Source organism: Genypterus blacodes, unplaced genomic scaffold, assembly GCF_046128005.1.
Source record: "Genypterus blacodes isolate CSIRO-AG114 ecotype Tasmania unplaced genomic scaffold, CSIRO-AGI_Gbla_v1 ptg000225l_1, whole genome shotgun sequence".
Lineage (NCBI taxonomy): Eukaryota > Metazoa > Chordata > Actinopteri > Ophidiiformes > Ophidiidae > Genypterus > Genypterus blacodes.
Genome location: NW_027467023.1, coordinates 30,706 through 52,500, shown reverse-complemented (window position 1 = coordinate 52,500; position 21,795 = coordinate 30,706). Strand labels below are relative to the sequence as shown.

General features: G+C 48.0%; 1 protein-coding gene across 1 annotated transcript; it reads right to left on the bottom strand.

Annotated features, from left to right (window-relative positions):
• Positions 1 to 2,467: 2,467 nt before the first annotated feature.
• Positions 2,468 to 17,179, bottom strand: LOC143016332 (short transient receptor potential channel 4-like). Its single transcript, XM_076170607.1, has 14 exons — positions 17,021 to 17,179; positions 16,682 to 16,900; positions 11,232 to 11,372; positions 10,600 to 10,776; positions 9,890 to 10,090; positions 5,977 to 6,313; positions 5,725 to 5,864; positions 5,443 to 5,643; positions 5,082 to 5,203; positions 4,737 to 4,932; positions 4,450 to 4,644; positions 4,238 to 4,279; positions 3,705 to 3,794; positions 2,468 to 3,157 (listed from the first exon to the last, which is right to left on the bottom strand). The coding sequence occupies exons 1-14, from the start codon at positions 17,177 to 17,179 to the stop codon at positions 2,468 to 2,470; spliced, it is 2,910 nt and encodes a 969-aa protein (XP_076026722.1).
• Positions 17,180 to 21,795: the final 4,616 nt, after the last annotated feature.

Sequence of the window (21,795 nt, the reverse complement as noted above, 5' to 3'; positions counted from 1 at the left end):
TTTTAAATCACAGCAATAAGATGCAACACATTAACACACTTTAACACTTTAACTGAGTAATACCGCCTTAAACTGCAATGGAAAGAAAACACCAGCCGTTATTAAACAGTCTATAGTTGACATTTATTAGATTTAATCTCTATATATAGATCATTCAAACTAACATGACTTCTAAACGTTCTAATCAAAAACATCAAATTTGTTCAAAATAAGAGATTTGTTAAACTGTGTGTGAGGGAACACGGATGATCGAGGTGAGAGGCTGAAGTCATGGGGTCGCATCTCTGGTGCTCATCAGCTGTTTTGGTTCAACACTTATCATGAACTGTCACCATCGAATGTAGCTAATACTGTCGGAACTGTGAAAGTCACAATCCCAGGTTTTTGCATAGAAAAACATTGACAGATTAGATTAGATGATCAGAGTGTGTGACGTCTTTGAGATACTGTATGTAAAGTGTGCAAAGTGCAGGAACAGACGGAGTAAGGCAGCGAGCCGGGCCTAAAACAGAACACGTCTATTGCTCTAATGAGATAAAGAGGGGCGATCGACAGGAAGGGAGAGGGGGGGAGAGAGAGAGAGAGAGAGAAACAGAAGGGAGACATCAGATAAGAACAGGAGAACAGAACAGAACGGAGAGCAGATTCCCAATCATCTGGGAGAAGATAAGATCAAATGATGCACTCAAGTTTCACACACACAAACACACACACGCACACACACACACACACACACACACACAGAGCTCTATTTGCCTTTGACGGACAGGTTTACATCTCTACTGCTAATATAACGGCAATTAAAACCCTTCAGTCTGACGGCGGGCGTCGAACCTAAGGCCTCCCTGAGTCTCCACAAAGATCAAATCACTGGAAAAAGGTTGACAAACAAAAGACGACAGGTAGGATTCAGAATCTCCGCTCTTACTCCAACATTGATTGTCTTTCAACTACAGAGCAGTTACAGGGCCGGACCTAAGAAAACAAAGCCAGAGGATAAAGTCAAGATGTTTAATGTCAAAGGATTATAAAGTTACTAATGATGATGTTGAAGGGGAAAGAATCAATCAAAATCACAAATATAACGTTATAATATGAATGGAGTCATAACATTTGAAGAGAAAAGCTGTAATATCTCCCAAATATACAATTCTGTTTGATGTTGAGATGAAGTTGTAATATTATAAGAAAAAGGGTTTAAGATTTATGATCTGTGACATTTATACTTTAGTTTTACTAATAAATTCATATTTTCTCCTCTAGGACATCGGCAGCTTGTGATGATGATGATGATGATGAAGACACTGAAGTGATGGCACATAAATGTGATTATAGATGATGTCATACAGGAAGTGTGAGGAACATTACAGCTTTTCTGTGTGTAATGTTATGACTTCAGCCTTTCTCTTGCTATTTCACATCTTTTATCTTTGTAATATTACGGCTTTGTTCTTCTCATCCCATCCCGGCCCTTTAACTGTCCAGACATTAGTGCAGCCCTGATGCATGACTCACATTCTGTAACCACATGAGAGAAACACTCATTACTCCTCACACTGCAACTACACTGAGGTGAGCAGGTCGGACTGCTTCAGCTTCACATGCTTCTGTAGATCGGCACTCCAGCTCAGAGTCACCACTTTAAATACTCTTTTCTGTGGACAAAGTAACTTCATCTACCACCTAGATACATACTGCGTCACTTCACCTCGGTTAAAGCCTAAACTACTCATCTCACATCTATATTGGGTACAATCAAGTCCACTGGACACTAAATCAGAGAGAAGACGTCACAGAAGTTAGCAGAGTGGCTGCACTTTGCACCAACAGACGCTGTGGGCTTGGGGCTTGTGTTTTTGAGACGGCGGTTACTTGAAGGCGTACTCAGGGGCCAGCCCTCGGAGGACGCACGCAGGATTTCCAATATATATTCTGACCACCAGGGGCAGCAACGAGCGCAGAGGTGCTGAGCACAACTTTGCACAAACAAGGGAGAAATCATTTTGTTTTGGACTGTGGCAATTTTCTTTTCATAGGTGAGCTAGGGGAAGTTCCTGTGATTGGTCAGTCAGCATCATGTGACGCTGAAATGCTTTACTTCTCTCTTGTTTTTGTGCGAATGAGGCCAGAAACTTCAGGTTCAACACAACTGTAACCTTAAATATCTATAAATGTGAAAATTCAATCAGGAAGTCCCTTTTCTGAATATTCACAGCTTTGCACCCTGATCACCTATGAAAAGAAGATGCGGTACAGACTGTATTTAGTTTTCCTTCCATTACATTTCCCAGCATCACCCTGAAACCTCTGAAACTGTCTTCTGCCCTCTGGCTGGTTTCTAGCCGACTTTATTTCTTCAAAGTCTTCCTCTGTAGAGCTCCATGGCAGTGCCGTCCTGGTTCAGGGCTCCTTTCAGTCTGTTCTTCCTCAGCTCATACTCATATTCCACCATCATCCCACCTCTGGTTTACTCTGTGGGTGACAGTGAGGAGCATCCAGCTGAGTCACAGCAGGGCTCTGTGCTCTCTTTGTCCTCTGCTTCCTTTACTCTTATGTCTTCAAAGTCCTGATTCACAGCAACCGTGGCCGTCTCTCCGGCTTCTTCTTCTTCTTCGTCCTCCTTCCCTCCTTCTAACAGTCCCTTCTCTTCCTCAGCTCTTACCACATCCTCTCTGTCATTCTCTGCGTCTGAGGCCCCACACTCCCCTGCTTCCTCAGACAAAGAGTACATGTTCCTGAAGATGTCCCCCTTGCCTGCCGGGGCTCCAGTGCTGCCGCGGTGGCGTTTCTGGAACAAGCCAAAGTCAGTGATGTCTTTGGGGAAGGTTCTCCTCTGGCCCGCCTTGTCGCTGGAGCTGTCATCACAGGCCAGAGGCACCAGTCCGTTGGGCAGCCCGTTGGGAGCTTCAGGCGGCCTGGGTGAAGCTGTGGCTCCGCCCTGCTTCAGGATGGACGTGGTGATGATGAACTGCTTGAGTTTGCTTGTTTTGGCCTGGCTGGTGGAGGCGCAGGAGGAAACCTTCAGTGAGGAGTTGGGGTAGGCGAGGCTGGAGTCCACCGAGCTCCCGCTGGCCTTCGTCGCCTGTATGCTGGACTTCCCCGTCTTCATCATGCCCATCACCTCGTAACGGAAGCTGGAGATGTCCTGCTTCAGCTCCTGAGAGAGGAAAGCAAACAGTGACTGAGGCTGTGGAGATGAACTCAGAGCTGGATGAAGCTAAACGTTGCCTTACTGCAGCTCACCTGAAGCTCAACGTCTGACATTTGCATTAGAAGTTATTATGAGTAGAGGTCAGGGCTCATCGTCTTCCTGACATTTACTTAACACCCACACCTGGATCATCACTTATTGCGTTTGATTACACCTCTGCTCATGACCGTGTGTGTGTGTGTGTGTGTGTGTGTGTGTGTGTGTGTGTGTGTACAGTGAGGGCGATGAGCTTTATAGATTCACATTGATGAGCTGGTATGAAATAGAACAAAGCAGTTGCATCAACCCAAGAAAGAACTGAGAAAAGAGAGAACTGAGATATCATAGTTTCTTTCATAGCTTCCTTCCTGACCTCTTCCTTCCTTCCTTCCTTACTTCCTTCCTTCCTTCCTGACCTCTTCCTTCCTGACCTCCTCCTTCCTGACCTCTTCCTTCCTTCCTTCCTTCCTGACAGCACATTACATGTTCTGGATGTGTCAGAATGAACCCCCACCTTGAAGTTCTCTTCCGTCAGGCCCTCCTCTGTCTTGGCGTCTCTGATCATGGCAGCCACATATCTCTTCACCAGGTTCCTCAGCACCTCCTGCAGCAACAAACCAACAAACACACAACGGAGAGGAAGCCGGCTTAGAATCACTGAGAGGCGGAAATCTGTCAGTCAACCTTTCATCCAGACAAAGGACCCACACAAAAGAACACACAGTATATTTCAGGCTGAATGGACGGGGTGACGCTGCAGCGCCCCCTGCAGCTGGGGACAAACCGGAGATCCTCTTCAACACAGAGCGCTGATGAACGTCCCACTGAGTGGAACTGTCGGGTCTTTTGTATGAAAAAATTACAAATGGTTTCTCTTGACAGGGTGAAATTGAAAGTGCATAGAAAGCCACTCTCACTCACACACACACACACACACACACACACACACACACACACACACACACACACACACAGGCGCACACACACACAAAGGCGCACAAGTGTCCTCATTTTCAGCCTGAGGAGAGGGAGCGAGGGAGCATTTACCTGATACTGATGGTTTAACCTCAGGTTCTCTGCTGCTCGTCTCTGATTTGGCATCGGGCGCCAGAGAAGAGGAGTGTGAGAAATACGAGGAGACAAGAGAAAAACAAAACACTTAAACGTCGCCTTGATTTACGTGGCTGTGTGTGAGTCTGAGCTCAGCTTTGTAGGTTCTGTTTGATTGACTGATGTGAAGATATAAAAGCTTTACTCACTCCGAGTGTCCCGAAGGTCTTCGGTCTCTTGGATTGTGTCCTCTTGCACACTTGTCTCTTGATCCAGCAGATGAGGTACAGGGAGGATTTGGGGCTGGGGACGATGTTGAAGGGAGACGGCAGAGTTCCTCCTTCTTCAAAGTAACTCATCCACAGCTTTGTTCTGGCAAACTTCCACTCGATGTCTGCGTGATCCTGAAACCATGCGAGTAGAATTTGAAAACCACAACCGATCCAAACATTCTCTCAAACATGTATGTACTGTACTGTGAGGGTGTTGTGCTCACGGCGATGTGCTGGTAGGAGTTGTTCATCATGGCGATGAGCATGTTGAGGAGCACAACCAGAGAGATGATGTTATAGGTGCCGAACATTGTGGCGCCCACGAACTCTGTGAACTGGTGGTCAGCGTCCACGTTGGTCACATACAAGCTGATCAGACCGAAGATGGACCAGAAGAGAGACTGGAGGGTCTCAAACAACCTGCAGAGGGAAGAGACGACATCATAGGTCCAACGTAAAGGTTTGACATCATGTCAGCGGTGATTTTCTCAATTTATGTCAAAATCCTGCCTCTGATGAGCCACAGAGTGTAAACATAAACACACAGCCTGAGTCTGAAGTGGACTCACGTGGAGAAGGCGTTGTTCTGCTCCACACAGCGGATGCCTTTACATTTGCCCTTCTCGTCCGCTGCTTTGGTCTCGTAGTAAAAGTACAGCTGGTTCAGCCCGTTAGCAAAGGCCAGTAAGACCTGTAGGAGCAGAGAGAGGAGTGTGTTTGAGTGTGTGTTCACTAGGACTAAAGGATTTTTAATATGACTTTTGATGTGTGTGTGAAAAAGGAGAATTTAACAAGCCACAGTTGATGTTTGCTCATCTTATAGAACAGATCAGAGAGATTATGCTACAGGTTATGGATTCTGACATGCATGAAGGTTTGGTGAGCTTCAGGGTTCTGATTGTGGACTTGTTGCCTCATGTGTGTCTTTACCAGACAGTAGATGAAGAGGAACTTGAGGATGTCCAGCAGCATTCTCCCGAGGGAGATCTGCAGCGGCCCCAGGTGGGAGTTGGCCGTGAAGAGCGAGATGAGCCGCAGGGAGCTGAAGATGTTGGCGATGGCAAACACCGCCTCTGCCACCAGCGTCGGGTGCCACATCTCCCACTGGTTCCTGGGTTTGCAGCCGCTGTACTGGAAGAGACAGAAGACCGAAGAGCAGGTGAAGATGAGAGGACCAGGACACAGAGAGGCGGCTCAGAGAGGAAGCTTTACCTTGGTGTAGGCTACAATCTTGAGCGAGATGGTGGCCAGGTACAGAGAGTTCATGACAAAGTCCATCAGGTTCCACCAGTCGTGGATGTAGTCCTGGAAACCACCGTCCCACATCTGCTTGATCTCTGCCCAGATGAATCCTACAAACACACAGAGAGACTGAATCTGAAATCTGAGCCACAGGAGACAAATGAAGGCTCTCAACCTTCTTCTGCTACTAAACTGGATCAGGATCAGTCAGCGTCTCCTCACCCAGCACCCAGGGCAGGATCATCCACTCCACGGTGGTCGGCGCCGGGCCCTGCCTGTCGGGCTCGGTGGTGACGATGTGCTGCGAGGCGAGCAGCAGCAGGAAGAGGAAGGTCAGGTAGGAGGCGGTGTGGCAGATGAACTTGATGAAGGGCTTGCGGATGAAGAGGCCGTAGCGGCTCTTGGGGGCGATGAGGTAGCAGAGGGCGAAGATGGGGTAGAGCAGGCCGATGAAGATGCAGGTCAGGAACTTCCCCGCCCAGTGGCGCCGCCGCCAGCCGGGGAACTCGTCGTACCAACGTGACGCCAACAGCTGCTGGCAGTTTGGCTGAGCTACAAACTGACGCAAGAGGAGGGAAAGAGTGCGACAACATCAGTGTGATCGGCAGGGACAACAATAACAAAGACATTCCGGGCTCATAAATGTCTCAGAAGAACAATCACTGCCATCTGAGGAGACGGCGTCCTCAACCTGAGGGTATTTATAGACGGGCAGAGCGACAGCCTGCCAGGATTCATACTGGAGCCAACCTCCCCCCAAAACACAGAGGGGCTGAGGAGACCACCAGGCTGCTGGGACACAGGCTGAGGCTGACAGAACCAGAACAGCCCGGCCCGTTCCACCAGCCAGTTTAATCTCCTCCTCTCCTCCGTGTCGTCCTCCACTCTGGCTCACACATGCATGAGCTCATTAACATGTCAATCCTGATCGGCTGCCACCTGCAAAGTCGCCGCAGATGCCTGGACCAAAGATAACAGGAAGTCCTGTTTACCAGCAACAAGCGCTCCTCCTCAGGTGGTCAGGATTCCGAGCACAGAGGCTTACAGAGATTCCATTCCCCCATAAAGTCCATTAAAAGCAGACAAACACGTCCCTGACTCACCTTGAATGAAAATGATTTGGATTATAAACTTCATTCTCCTGCTTTGTTTGGTGTTTAGCCTTGTTTTGGGATTAAGAGCTTAAAGTGAGGCAAAGCAGCAGGACTATCTCCCCCAAACACACCGGCCGCAACGTGAGTGTAAACATGTTCAAGTGTGTGTGTGTGTGTGTGTGTGTGAGTGTGTGTGTGTGTGTGTGTGTGTGTGAGCTACACTCCCAGGGTCTGACACAAACCATCGTGGAGAATTGGCTGGTGTGTCTGTTGCCAGTTCACCAACTCTGCAGCCCCGTTACCATGGAAACCAGCAACGGCTATCTGTGCGCGCTCTCTTGTAAACTGCCACATATTTACAATAAAAGACTCCAAGAGTAAATAAGCACATCTACTTTGTGTCTCCATGCTGCTGAGTCGCTCCTCCACATCAAACTGTCTAACATGTGTGTGTGTGTCTGATGCGTTCGTGCTGGGGCTGAACACGAGCCGGTCTGGACTGCAGTGTCTGTCTGGAGTCACAGGGGGGCGACGTTCAACCAAAGCGTGAACAGACTCCCCCCCCACAGACGCTCCAACATTAAAGACACAATCAGTCTGTTTACTGTCACACACTGAGGCTTCAGCTCATGCATGAATACAGACAGAAATGAGTGTGTGTGTGTGTGTGTGTGTGTGTATGTGTGTGTGTGTGTGTGGGGGGGGGGCTCTGATCGGCTGTGTGTGGGACTGATCAGATTTATGTGATCTGGCTTCCTGCCGCAGCACCGCTCAGGCTCAGGCTCAGGCTCAGGCTCAGGCTCAGGCTCAGGCTCAGGCTCAGACTCAGACTCAGACTCAGACTCAGACTCAGGCTCAGAAGGCCACACATTGGGGCTCACACACCTCCGCCAAGGCCAAACGTGTCTGATTGGAGTTTGTGTTTCTCATTAGTTTGGTTCAGATCTCTGTTGCAGCATTAAAGGGAGTCAAACAAAGATCCTGCACAGAACCTCCAAACAGACCAACCAACGGACAACATACACACACACACACACACACACGCGCGGCCCTTGAGTTTGTACAGTCAGGGTCAATAGCGTGCTCTTCATGACTCACAGCTGAACTCTATTCACAGAGCTGGAGTGTTTGTCCCACAGCCGCCAGCAGCAGCAGCGACTCTCATTCATCCAAAACCTCACACTGCACAACCAAACACACACAAACACACACGAGCACACACAGGCACACACGTCATTACACACACTGCATTAAACACCGGCGTACATGAGTGTGTGCTTGATCATTAAACTGAGCAGAGGTCACTTTGTCTCCGGTGCTTCACTGTTTCAATTTACACAGCAGATTGTCTTCCACTCTTCATCACATGGAGACGGACGGGCGACGTCATCGGACCTGTGTGTGTTTGGAGGTGGGAGGAGCCAACAAGCTACCGTGTAAGTGGGATTCTATAAAATTGTGGCGCAAAAGTGGCACAATATGTCGCACACATAAGGAGCCAGAGAATGAGAGCCAGGAATGTTTAATGATGTAAGGAAACGTTTGAGTTTAAAATAAACTGTGATCACAAGTTCACACGTAAACACGAGCCAATGAATGGCACAGATTCCCTTCACACACACACACAGACTTGGACGTGATTGGTGTGTTATGTGTCTCTTTGCATGTGCGACTTCACTTTAGAAACTTCTAACATCCGCCAATCTCCCATGATGTGTTTAAGATCCAACAGAAAACTGGGAAATGTGGGAATTTAGTCGATTCTACGACATGAACGTTGGAATTACAACATTAAGAAAAGAACTGAAACAATCAAACTCATGCAGACGGGCTGAGTGAAGCTTAGAGGAGGAAGAAACGGAACGATTTCAAACGCTGGGCTCTGGCTGGCTGACATCACTGAGAGCCAATTAGTGAGCATCCAGTGGAGTTACCCCACTGAACATGACACACACACACACACACACACACACACACACACACACACACACAGGTAATGATCAGATGGAGGTGGGTGGTGTCAGGACATTTATCACCTGAAAAGGGCGACTGGTTGAACCTTAGCCTCAATATTAGACGCCGTCCTCCATCAAAGTCAAAAAGGAGTCGCAGACTAGACGGAGGGAGGCTTAAAGACGAGGAGACGAGCGGAGGGGACGCAGGCAAAGGAGCGGGATGACGGTTGGCAGTTCAGAAATAAGAAACGACCTCCATCAGCAAACCAATAAGAGCCTTCATTGCTCCCTTACGGCCTTTTGTGAGGCGAAGTGTCCAACCAGCGTGTCTGCGTCTGACACCGGGATGGATGGGTGACGGAGGAAACGCCGGAGTAATAAATCAAGACTCCTCCAGCAGTGTGTGTGTGCTCTGGCTCCTCTGGCAGCAGGAGGAGGACAGCTGAATGAATTACAGGCTGCTCCTGGGAGCGGCGTGTGAGATCCTTCATCATTTCCGCTGTGGGCGACGCCTCTCGCCTTCATACTCTACACAACAATCCCTCCGTGTGATATCTGCTTAACCTCTATCTGCTGCGTTCGCCCGAGGAAGCTCTTCGCCATTCCATTGCTGTCAAAACAAAACAGGGCTTCCCTCAACCTCCGCTCAACCCTGGAACGCCGCTCACACACTGCAGCGAGGATACGAGTCTGCAGTGATTACAGCTCTAAATAAGTCATCAACCTTGGAGGTACTCAGAGGCTTCACACCATGAGTAGGTGTGCGGTAATAGAGCAGCAGCGTCTGCATGTTCTGTGTCCTCTGGGCGCTCTGGCTTCCTCCCACCTCCACACACACATGCAGCTGAGGTGAACTGGAAACTCTTAAAACTGCCCGACAGATGATGGAACCAAATACCTGCACTCAGTCCCACTGCAGCTCGTGGGATCGTTCAGGAAAGCTGTCAGTTAAACCAATATACATTCAATCTTCCAAACAAAGAGGAAGGAGAAGGATGTAAACAATTCACACACACACAGGAACCTTCCCTGCTAGGCTCAGAACTTATCAATCGACCTGTGTGTCAGTGCTGTGGGCCCGCTCACCTCTTTCTGGTGGTATTTGATGGCGAGTTTGAGCCTGGCCAGCTCGTTGTTGCTCTCCTCCTCCAGGATGTTGATGTCGTCTCTGTAGTTGAGGATCATCTCCAGCTCTCTGGAGCTCCTGGTCTGGTCCAGCAGGTCCTTGGCAAACAGTTTGCACTGCTGGGAGAGCTCCTCGTACTCCGACTTGAACTCGTTCTCCACCTGACAGAGACGACACGCCGCGTCAGAAAACAGGCAGAGTGCGTCCAGGAAGTCGGTCTTTCTAGAGAACGCCTGCAGGAGTTTAGTTTGTTCCATGTATACCTCCACCAAGCAGCTTGTTTGTTTGTCTTTTAGCAGGAAATTGGAAAAGGTTGACAACTAGATTTTCCCCCATTTTGGCAGCAGTATGAGGGTTGATTGATAAGTTCTAAGCCTGACAGAAAGCTGTGATGTTTTTGTGGCAACCTGCATTTTTACCATCAACGTTGTTTTTTTCCTACTTGACTTTGTTCTTAATTCATTGGTTTTCATCTCATATCTCACTGATAATCTGTTGCTCTGTTGCTTTGTAACGTGCATCACATATACAGCTCAGTCTTAACTTATATGGCATTCATATAAATCTACAGTTTATCTGACGCTGATGTTTCTGTTGTTTCTCTCTGTCCTGATACAGGGGGAACTAACTGAGCGATCCAGTTTGACTTGTCAGCCTGTTCTGGCATCACCTTGCTGAGCTCCTGCAGCTCCCAGCTGAGCCTGAACGCGGTGAGGAAGGGGTCCTCGCTGGAGAGCGCAATTAGCGAGGGGCTTGACAGCGCTTTGTAGATGTTGAGGCGCGAGCGCGAGTGCCGCAGGCTGTCCACGTCTGAGCTGGACACACACTCCACACAGTTACACCGCACCTGCAACATCAAACACAAAAACACATTTTAATGAGGTTTACAGTGCTTATTAATAGATCGCATCCCAGTCCAGCAATGCTTGATCATTATGCATCAATGTCAGCTCACAGTACCTCAGGCTCGGCTTTCATTCTTTAAACCTTCATGCCAAACTTTCAGATTGATGCAATTACAGACTACAGTGTTTACAAATGATGCAGATACACAAAGGAATGGTTTACATATCAGCTGATTGTTTGATTTCTCTATGATGTATTACACGTCGAGTTCATTTAGCCTCTCAAATATCAAACTGCATAATGATCACACTGAACACAGACAGATGAAGATTTGCACACGTTGCTCTAACATCGCTTATTACAAACATTACAACCCAGCAGAGCATATCAGGTATTTGCATTTGCGTTAGTCTTCATAATATTAGAATCTAAATGCTAAAGTCAGAGGTTCCTCACCTCGTGAGGCTGAGGCATGGACACGCCCTTCTGCACCAGCAGCTTGATAATTTCATAGTTGTTGGTCTGAGCCGCCAGGATGATGGGAGTGATGTCAGGGGTGAAGTCGGAGAACTGCTTGTCCAATAAGATGGGAGGAACCTTGTGAGGGAGAGGAGAGGAAAGAATAAAAGCTTTAATGCCGTGTCAGTGACCCCAAGTCACACAATGATAGGGCTTTTGTCTCATAACACAAAGTGCCGTGTGCTTAGTGTGAGACGTGATGGAGTCCATTTCTAAACCTCCCAGTCTGTTGCTGTGACTCTCTGCTCTCTCTCATGCTCAGAGCTCAGTGGATGTAATTGGTTCAGTTAAGCGTAGAGCCAGAAACACAATTCTATTCACCTCAGAGCACAAAGCAAATGCAGTTATCCTCCAACATCAATGTAGAGGCGTTTAAGGCATCTGGCAGCTAAAATGCTAGAGGAAAGGCGCCTGCTCGGTCAATCAATCAGCTGAAGGCCACACAGAAGGCTGCAGGCTGCCACTGGTAAGAGCCATCGGCCATGGTTACACGTTTCTGAGGGAATCGTTGTGCTTGTTGCGCCGATGGCTTTGACGGTCCAGTTAAGCCCTTTAGCTCCTCCCCTGTCCGCCTGTGGGGAAAACGCCGGCCCGCTTTCTTCGCTCTTAATTGAAGCGCCGTTATCTGATTTTATGGCGGTAGAGAAAGGGGGGGAGGCGAGGGGGTAGACGTGATAGATGAGGGCTACTTAGTCTCTGGATAGGGACCAAGGACAGTATGGGAGGAGAGGGAATGGAAAATGAGACTTTAAGTGAGTAATCTTATATATTCTCCCGAACCCGTGCTAGACATTTGAATTCCTTCCTTCCTTCATGAACAGCCACCGCCATCTTCTGTGGTCTCTATGCTCATACTTCAAACCAAGAGAAGCCTCCAGAGTCTGCTGATGATTACCAGTCCACCTCTTCTACAAGGTGTCACAGGTCATGTGGCGGCAGCTTTCTCAATCACATTTACGGTTCCAAAGCGCTCATCAGAAGGCGTTAAAGACCAGATAGTGAAGTGCCACGTGAGAGTTCAGTGGATTCAATCCCTTCTCTGGAGAAACAACCAAAACACTCAAGTGTAAACATGGAGGTGCAGAAGATCCTAGTTCTATTTTTGTACGGAATTACATAGAATTGTTTGAGGGATTGTCTGTTCTGCATCAACAGGAAGAGAACCAGATTGGGTTTCTTCCAGGTTTGTTTACCTTTCATCAGCCCCCTTTGGCTCCCTTATACTATTTTGTATTCACCAATGTTCTCGTCTCTAAAATGTCCAGCAAGAAGAATCCAGACAAAAGCTGAACCTGGGGACATCAGACAAAGGCCAGCAGACAAGACAAGACAAAGACCAGGACAGCTTCATTTAGTGTCTGTCTGAATCAGGATCTGAGTCCTTCATCAAGCAGCAGCCCATCAGGCAAAGCTGGGATTTGCCTGCCAAGCGTTTGGCAAATTGGAGAAGAAATTGGTCCGACCTCATAGAGCAGAATGAATGAGGCAGCGTCAGTCAGGAGGGATCTGGTTCTACACGCTCACAGGTCAGAGAACTCCACTTAATAAGTGCAGCGTTTAAATCTGTCCAGGACATCCAGCAGGACTGGCAGGAGGACAAAGATACAATCAATAATCTTCCTCTACATTAAACAGAAACCATTTGTTAATCAAAAACGCTGCGTCCTTCATCTTTCACTGCATTCCATTTGATCATGTAGACACTAATTAATAATATAGTTCAGTCACAGAGCCGCCTCACTGCAGCAGAGCCGGCGTGGCACAGAGCCAAGTCTGAGCGTCTTCATCTTTCACAGAGGAGGGTGATCTAATAACTTATATACCCTGTTCACCACGTGGGAGGAAGAGGGACACAGAATCATCCACATCAATCAGCCTTGGCCGCAGCCCAGGCGCGGAGCAGGAGGAGAGCTCGCTGTTACATCCAAGTGTTACGCTAATAGTGGAGAAATGAAACAGGAAGCAGAAGCCCACTCGTCCATGTAATGCTTGTTTTGCTCATTTTAGAACAAGGCGTCCGCCATCATCCACCGCATTGATCCCAAACGCAACATTAGCATCTGCTTGGTGTGAGAGTGCAGCGTGTTTTTCTCTGGGCATCGTCTTCTAAACCGCCCCGCTGCTTTCCGTCCTACACAACTGCTAATGTTGCCTGCGAAAGGACGAGGATGGATTTAGAATGACACAGCAGGAAATGAGATCAAACTCCTCTCAGCGTGTGTGTGTGTGTGTGTGTGTGTTTGTTTTACCACCTCCTGCTGTGTGGAACACGTGGTTCACTCACACACCAGGCTAGGCTAACACTTGCACACTAGCCTGTGATGGGATGCTAGCTGTGGCCCTCGAAATTTCCGGAAAGGTTCAAAGTCGCATTACAGAATTACTCAGTTGGAAATCCCAGTCTGCTTCCCCCAAGAGTTCCACGACTCACACTGTGGAATGGTTGAACACAAAGCTGGCCTTTTTTGGGCCATAGCCATTCAATATTTATCAATTTTCATGTGGTCCAAAATGCAGCACAGGTCCCTAGAATGCTCGAGCAGAGATCAGTATGTGAGAGAAGCTGAAACCTTGTGAGTGACAGAAAGACAATGAGAGGAGCTGAACCCAAACTCATTCCTCTTGGAAAGCCTGAGGCAGTAAATCCATAATAAGATCTGCTGTCTGTGTTTTTACGTCTCAGCGTCCTCCAGCATCACAAGCAGTCTGCACCATTGTAAACAAATCATCAACCACAGGAGAACCGATGCCAATACGATGTAAAGAAGCAGGTTTCATTTTCCTGCTGTGGTGGTCTTTGATTGATCCCTTTGTCGTTCCCTACCTGTCCACCTGGCGGCACACATGAGCTTCCCACCGCTGCATGGGTTCTGTTATTCTCTCCACACTCATGGTCTGACAGGAAGGGGAGGACGACCAGAACTCTACCGTCAGAAGGGGAGAACTCAGAGGAACCATCCCTGACGTGAAGCAAACCTCTGAGAACTGAGGACTTTAAAGATGAAGGTCATGTGGCCTCAGGTAAGAACGACATCACCATATCGTGTCCTTGTTGTTTGACCTCTGATGGGGAAGAAAACTCCATTCCAGCAGCTCATTTCCATTTCCACCGATGTTGCGTCACACCGCTGATATCTGCGTCTAGTCTACAGTTGCTATGGCGATTGCTTGTTACCTTCTATTGTTCATTGCAACTCCGTCCGGCTCTGCTGAGGTAAATGATTTGGATGCAATCACGCAGACGACTCGTGTTGCCATAACCGTAAAAACAGAGGCTGGCAGGTCATCCCATCATCACGCCACGAGAAGATGCCTCCAGCGTCTGCGTGCTCGCCGAGGGGAAATGGAGTCGGCCCGCTGCACCCATTACATTAAAATGGTGTTTGTTGTGACAAATTACAGAGATACAGAGGACTTGAGGGGCCTTTTAATCGAGCTGCGCTTTAAGCTGCAGCGTTTCCTGCATCTGACAAGTGTGTATCTGTACTCTCAGGATGATACATGAAGCTGTTTAAAGCTCTGATATCTGGCAACGTCCTCCACCACAAACAAATAAGCCTTGCGAGATTATTATAAACACACAAAGAGATGAAGATAGACTATTCTAGCAATGCCCAAATGAATCTTGGTATAAATACAACCTAGCCAAGACGCGAGGCACAGATAGGATAGGCTGCGCTTCTCCAGACAGCTTCTTAACACGATCAGCCAGCGTCTCTCTGGATGCTGTGCAGCGCTCCAGTGATCTATTTCCACAGCCTGTTCGTGACGGTGGGAAGAAGCACGAGTTCACATGAAGGTAAAAGAGGAGATGTGGCTGATAGGTGTCACGGCTGAGCGCTCTGGACGGGAGCTTTATGGCTCTCACACATGTCCCCTCATCCATTCCATAAACAAACCTGTTCTTCTTCTTTTCTTACTCTGCTCCTCTTCTCTTCCTCTTTCCGTTTCCCCCCCTCCTGTCTGGTTTCACTGTGTTAAACAGAGCTAAAGGCCCAGTGTCCCCCAGGATGACACAGAGCAGTAACACAACAGGAACACCAACAGCCTCTGTGCTTCACTTAACCCTGTGAAGACACGAAAAGGGAACTCATTGTGCCTCTGGACTTCTCTGATAATCTTGTTCATTTCCTACCTTTTTTTGCGGAATTCCTTGATTTTCAATGCAATAAGAAAATAATGAAAAAAAGGGATTGGATCCTTTCACATTTTCATTTTGACACTTCCCCTGCACACAGCATGTGAGTTGTGTCCATGTTTGTCGTCTCCATGTTCGTCAGATAGATCTGCATTTTAACAAACCAGGATTCATCCCTGTGTCGTTCTCAGCGGGTGTGAAGGTGGCAAATAAAAGCCAAATACATCGAAAACTACAGTGATAAAAATGACTTTTAGAAGGTTAATCGATGCAAATGGCTTCACCTGTGCTGCTTTGAGTCACCACAGAGTGCTGTGAGTGAGAGGAGGAAGGTGTGTGTGCATACATGCTTAGCTGTATGTGTGTAAGTGCGTAGCAGTGTGAGGAGTGAAACAACACACACATCCCTCAGCTGGAGAGTAATCACTGCAAAGAGGCACCAGCCTGAACACTCATTAGAATGTGTTTGTTTATGATTACAGTTATTAAAGTGCTGAATCAGCAGTTCTCAGCTAGAAGGAGTCAACTTATTTAAACAAATCAATGTCATCCAATCATTTAAAACATGATTTGTTTCAAAATTGGTAGAAAATGTCCAAATTAAAGCTTCCTCTTCTTCTCCTCATTAGTCTTTCTCTCTCTTTCCTCTCCTGCTGTTTTTAGAAGTGTCAGCCTTTATTCTTGCCAACGGTGCTGATGTCATTATTTTTGCACATCTAAAACGCTCCAGGAGACGGCACGAGGCGGAACGCACAACAAAATGACAACCTGCATTATATTAGCTGTCACTGAATTGTTTCTGTCATTTGGAACACAAATACCTGCAGGATTGGGACGAGGCTCAGTCGGCGGCAACAGTTGGACCTCATTCAACAGTGTTTCTACATTTACATGATTATGATTACACTGTAGCACCATAAACACAATGTGTCATTACTTACTACTGGATCTCTACAACCTGATACTGTGCCGGACAAAGGAGGCTCATTATGGCCGCATTTCATCCAGATACACCCAGATACACACAACAACACAACACACACTGCATGATAATGTTGATGCAAAGTGAAACAACTCCACCCATAATTGGTGATCAGAACCTTTGATCCTGTATCTGAGCCCAACAATCACTGGGAAGGAAAGATCTGAGCTCTCTGGTAAAACTGTGCCTCTTCCTCAAGCGTCAAACTTTGAACTCTGTGTCTCTTTCTCTCTCTCTCAAACACACATACACACTAGTGTGCCCTACCTGCATGCCGCCACTGGGCTTCTTGTGATTCAGCAGCAGCTCCACCGCTCCCACCACTTCCTTGCGGATGGCGTGCAGCAGGGCATCGCCGATGTAGACGCTGAAGCTCAACAGGAGTTCGATGATCTCCAGGTTCTCATTCTCGATGGCGATGAGCAGAGCCGTGCGCCCGAGGGGGTCGATGCAGTTGACGTTGATCTTGAAGTAGATCTCTGCCTCCTGACAAAGGTAAGAGGCGGTTCAAAGTAATTTTTTATCAAAATCCAATAACAGCAGTCCATTTTACAATTACATTAAGGGTTAAGTTCTACAGTCCAGTGGCTTCATTCATCATCTCACCTCCAGAGCCTGCTTGACACTGGCGTAGTCTCCTTTCTCCACAGCTCCCAGGTAGACCTTCTCCAGGGGCGACAGCTCCGACTCGGCCCGCACGATCCTCAGCGGGATGCGGTCCCGGTAGGAGGAGCTTTCAGAGCGCCGGTAGTACAGCTGAGACATCTCCCTGGACTTCAGCTCACCAGAGCCGTGCTGTCACTGCTGCAGCTGCTGCCAGGATGGGGAGCTTCACGCAGGAGGAGACAGGGACAAGGTTGATGAGGGTGTGATATCAACACGATTCATGTGTTGGGTTAACAAGAACCACCAGCAAGAGGAACCAGAGGAACACAGAGGAGAGCGTCTACAAGGTGGCCTGTCAACTACTGAGTAACCACCTGTGAAATTGGTCACACAGGAAGCATCGCTGGTAAAAAGAGGCATCTTTTTATAATTATTTTTGATTACTTTTAAGGGTTTTGTGCTCTGCTCTTGGTGTCCTGGTACACTGTGTGTCTTTAGGGTTAGAGAAACCTCCCCATCACTGAAAGATGAGACATGTTGGACCCTGCCTGAGCCTGAGCCTGAGCCTGAGCCTGAGCCTGAGCCTGAGCCTGAGGTCCATTAGGTCTGAAAGAAGGCAACAAGAGGGACTGTGAGGCTCAAACACATCAACATTGATGTGCTGCAACTAAATAGATGGAAATGTTTTGATTGAAGTTATTCTTAGAGACTTCAATTGATATCATTAGCAATGGTGTTTAAGTGTTTGAGAGTACAGTACTGTGCGGTTGCCTAGTGACAGTGAGAGGCCTTTTCCTGTGCAGTGTCTTGTAATCAAGGTAAATCATATCTAAAGACTCAAGCTGCTCATGTTTCAGGCTTCACAGAGGCCAGGACCCAAACTCTCTCTGTGTTCTATAGGTGCCACCATCAAACCCTTTGTTTTCCTGAAATGAAGCCACATTGAACTCTGGAGCTCCCCCCTTTCTGATGACCTGCCTCAGCTGTCTGTCTCTCCACCTGTCTGCCTCCCTCAATGGACACTTACATTGAGATCTCCCTCCTGGCCTTGTTTTGCCGTCATGCTCATCGACCCCAGCTTCGGCCTGAGGCTCATAGCAGCTATTATCTGCTCACCGTCTGCCTGCTGTCCAGAGCCTCGCTGACTGTTTTCTACTTTTACTCGCCTCTGAGTCCAAATCCTGCAGCGGTGACAGGCGGAGAGGGAGAGAGAACGCCTGGACCGTCTCTATGGAAGGCTCTCAAACAAGACATTCATGCTGAGTCTTTGTTTTCAGGATTGTTTCCATAAAACCCACAGGTATATCCTAAAATATGAACCCAATCTGTGCTGATAATAAATAAAGAGGTTTATTATGTTGAGGTGAGTTGTTTTATGGAAGTTTCAGTGGCTAACAGGAAGGAGTATGAAGAAGGTCAGCTCCTAATAAGGATCATCAGAAAAGCTGAGTTTCCTCAGCTCTTTGATGGCTTCAAAGCGGCTGAGGGGGAATTAAGAGGATAAAAGGAAAAGGAGTGTAGAAAAGATAAAGAGCTTAAGGTGGAAAGGCTTCAGATAAAGAAGGAGAATGACTCAAGTAGACAGCAGTTAATGGAGGATAAACAGACTCAGTGTGGTCCAGGTTGTTTAGGAACAAGAAGAAATGTAAAGCTCAATGTGCCGTGCCCAAAGTGCTTCATCCTTAAAAACAAACCCTTAATGAAGATCTAATGTTCATCTACCATCTCCTCTACCAAGTGTGAGCGCCAACTTTCAGAGGCAGCTTTAAACAATAACCAGCAGGGATTCTAACCAGCAACCTCGTCGGTCACACAGCCTGACGTGTTGAAGCCCCGGAGCAGAGATTTAATTAACGTGGTTGAATTACAGGCTGATAGCAGCAAAGTGAGATCGCCGGCTGCTGTTCCTTAGCAACATTTCTTCTGAATTATGTCACTTGATCTCTTCCAGCAAACCTGCAGCTTCCTCCCCTCTGTCGGCCCAAACACGTCATGAAGACACATTTGTTGCAGCCAGAGCGTCTTTCTCCCGCCGAGTCCTTTTCCCAGGCTCATTGTTACACTTCATTTGAGCTGCGGCGCGTTGGAGTCGCAGGATTTCATTTAGAATCGCAAGTGAGCTGGATGCTCCCCCCCCCCCCCCCCCCCGGGAATCCTGGACGCCGCCAACACAACAACCTAAGCTCGCTCAGAGAGGAACTGTAGAAAATCATGCACTGTGCAGAGAATCACAGTGAAGCGTGGCTGAATCATTACTCTCAGACGCGTTTGGAGGAAATCAGAGCCTTTGCTCACGCAGAGAGCTGCCGAACCGACAACTAAATTCATCTCTAATGAATCCCCACCAGCAGCACTTTCACATCACAGCGGGCAAAGCGTGAACAGATCACAGTCACAGGAAAGCGTTGGTGTCTGGTCACCTCAGTGTTTTTCTCTAAAAGCCCTCTGTGCTTCACTTCATTCATTCAACTTAGCAAGCTAGCATACTAGCAACAGCACCTACTTGGTAGAGCATGTTAGCAACTTCTTTGGTTTAAAAAACAGTGTATTTGTATCATGAGCTTTGTAACTGACAGTAAAAAGTAACTCCATGTTGTCACCAGGTGGGGCAGGAAGTGAGCGTTGTTTGGTTGGCCCATGGCGGCGCTCTGGACGGGGGCGCACTCGGGTGAAATGTCATCGAAAAGGAGACAGAGCGAGGGATTTCTGCTGCGTAACGACTCAGGATTCTGTTCTCCACTTATTTATCTCAACGCTTGAGTTCACTAAGCATGTTGATGTTTAGGGTTAAAGAATCTTATTTTCATTCTGGGCCTGTTTTTTACCCCCCAGGACCTAAACTGGACCGGATACAGACGCTGACCAAGCGCTCCCTCAGTTCAGGGCCTTTTGTATAAACAAAGCTTCATCTTCTGCCTCAACACACACACACACACACACACAGGCATCTTCAGGTCGAACATGAGTCAATTTTGAATAATGAGCATTTATAATCAGGCACAGCCAACATGTCAAGATGTTTGTCCCTGCTGAGCCTAACTCACTTTGTCTTCCAGCCTGCTCACTCCTCGGTTTACCTTCAGGGAAAATGCTTCATCGCATCTGGAACAAAATCAATGCACTTTGATGCTTAAAGCAACCAGAGGGGAACGTGTAAACACACTTAGGCTTAAAGAGAATGACTATGTGTTGGTGGCATGTATTGCTTGATTGACCTTCGTCCGAGGCCGAGGTCCCCTCTTCCTCACCCTGAGAGCCTGTTTGTACTTCCTGACACCAAAGACCACAGTGAGTGACAGACAGTAAAGCTACACCATCAAACGACCCTGAGGGTGATGTCACACAGACACACAACCAGAAATCAGACTCAGCTGACGATAAGGCAAAGAAACAATAAACAAGTGGATCTCATTCTGGACTAATCTGTCCTACATGCTGAGCTTCTTCCTTTCAGCCAATCAGTTTTTAATGAAGCCAACAAGCAATTAAATCATAGTGAAATTGACAATGAGCCTTTTCACCGAATGAAGCACTGCACAGGTCTGTTTACACACACACACACACACACACACACACACACACACTTCATAGGTGAGAGTCAAACAGCCGTTAAGCTTTGCAGCTGGCTGACAGGTTTATTAGCTGCGATGCGCCTGCGTAGAGTCACAGGTGAGACGCTGTCAGCTTCATCTGTGTCCCTGGAAGGACGATGAAAATGGATAAAAATCACCTCGCCCACGATCTCAACTCAGTGTCACGACAGTTTGTTCTGTTCAGCGTGAAACAACTTAAATCTGCAGGTGAAATAAAAGACGACTGTGTGTGTGTGTGTGTGTGTGTGTGTGTGTGTGTGCGCGTTGCGGTTAACTCACCTTTGGGATGTTGCGCATTGGAACTTCGCTCGCTCGTTCAGCGTCCTGCCTCTGGGAAATATCCCGTCGGCGCAAACATCTTCTTCTCCCGTAAAAAGCTCCTTCTTCCCGCGCTTGTCATCCTCGTCCCTCCGGTGCGTGAAGCCTGCGGCGCGGAACCAAACCCCCCCCTGAGTCTCCGGTCTGTCCTCTGGATCCTCACGGTCTCTCGTTCTCACGCAGACTTGACTTACTCCCACGACCCATTCGGTCCATGTTGATCACGACTTCCATGCGGGCTTATGTTGAGGGGGGAGGGGGGGCGGAGGGGAGGCTGGGGGGGGCAAACGCAAACCGGCGCTCACCGCATTCAAACAAGAAAAACCTGGAGACGAAAAACAAGCGGCAGTGAAGTTCCTCCGTGGATTCTACTTCTTTCCTTCCTTCTTTCTCCAACGCGTCCGGGTTTCCCCACTCAGATCACACACACACATAAACACACACACACGCAGAGTGAGCGTGTCTCTCTTCTGTCTCCCCGCTGGACTTCCACTCTCCACCTGTTGTAGCCACTGAGCGGCTCCGTCTCCACAGCTGAGCGGCGCAGACGCGCGGCAGGCGGGCGGACTGCGGCGCGCCGCTGCAGCGCGCCTGTGCGCACTTGGAGACGCATCGAGCACAGAGAGACAGAGCGACAGAGAGAGATCACCAACCAACAATCAAACACACGGACAGGGTTCGACTGGAGGGAAATAGTTTCTGTCTCAAACATCAACACCTTGTTAGAATCAGCTGGAATCCGCTGGAGTGAAAACGAGTCAACGTGTTTGAAATGACGCAGAATGTAAAGGACTTACGGCCCAGAGCCTCTCTGGCGTTAGTTACTTTATTTACTACTTATATAGGCAGAATATTAGAGATTCA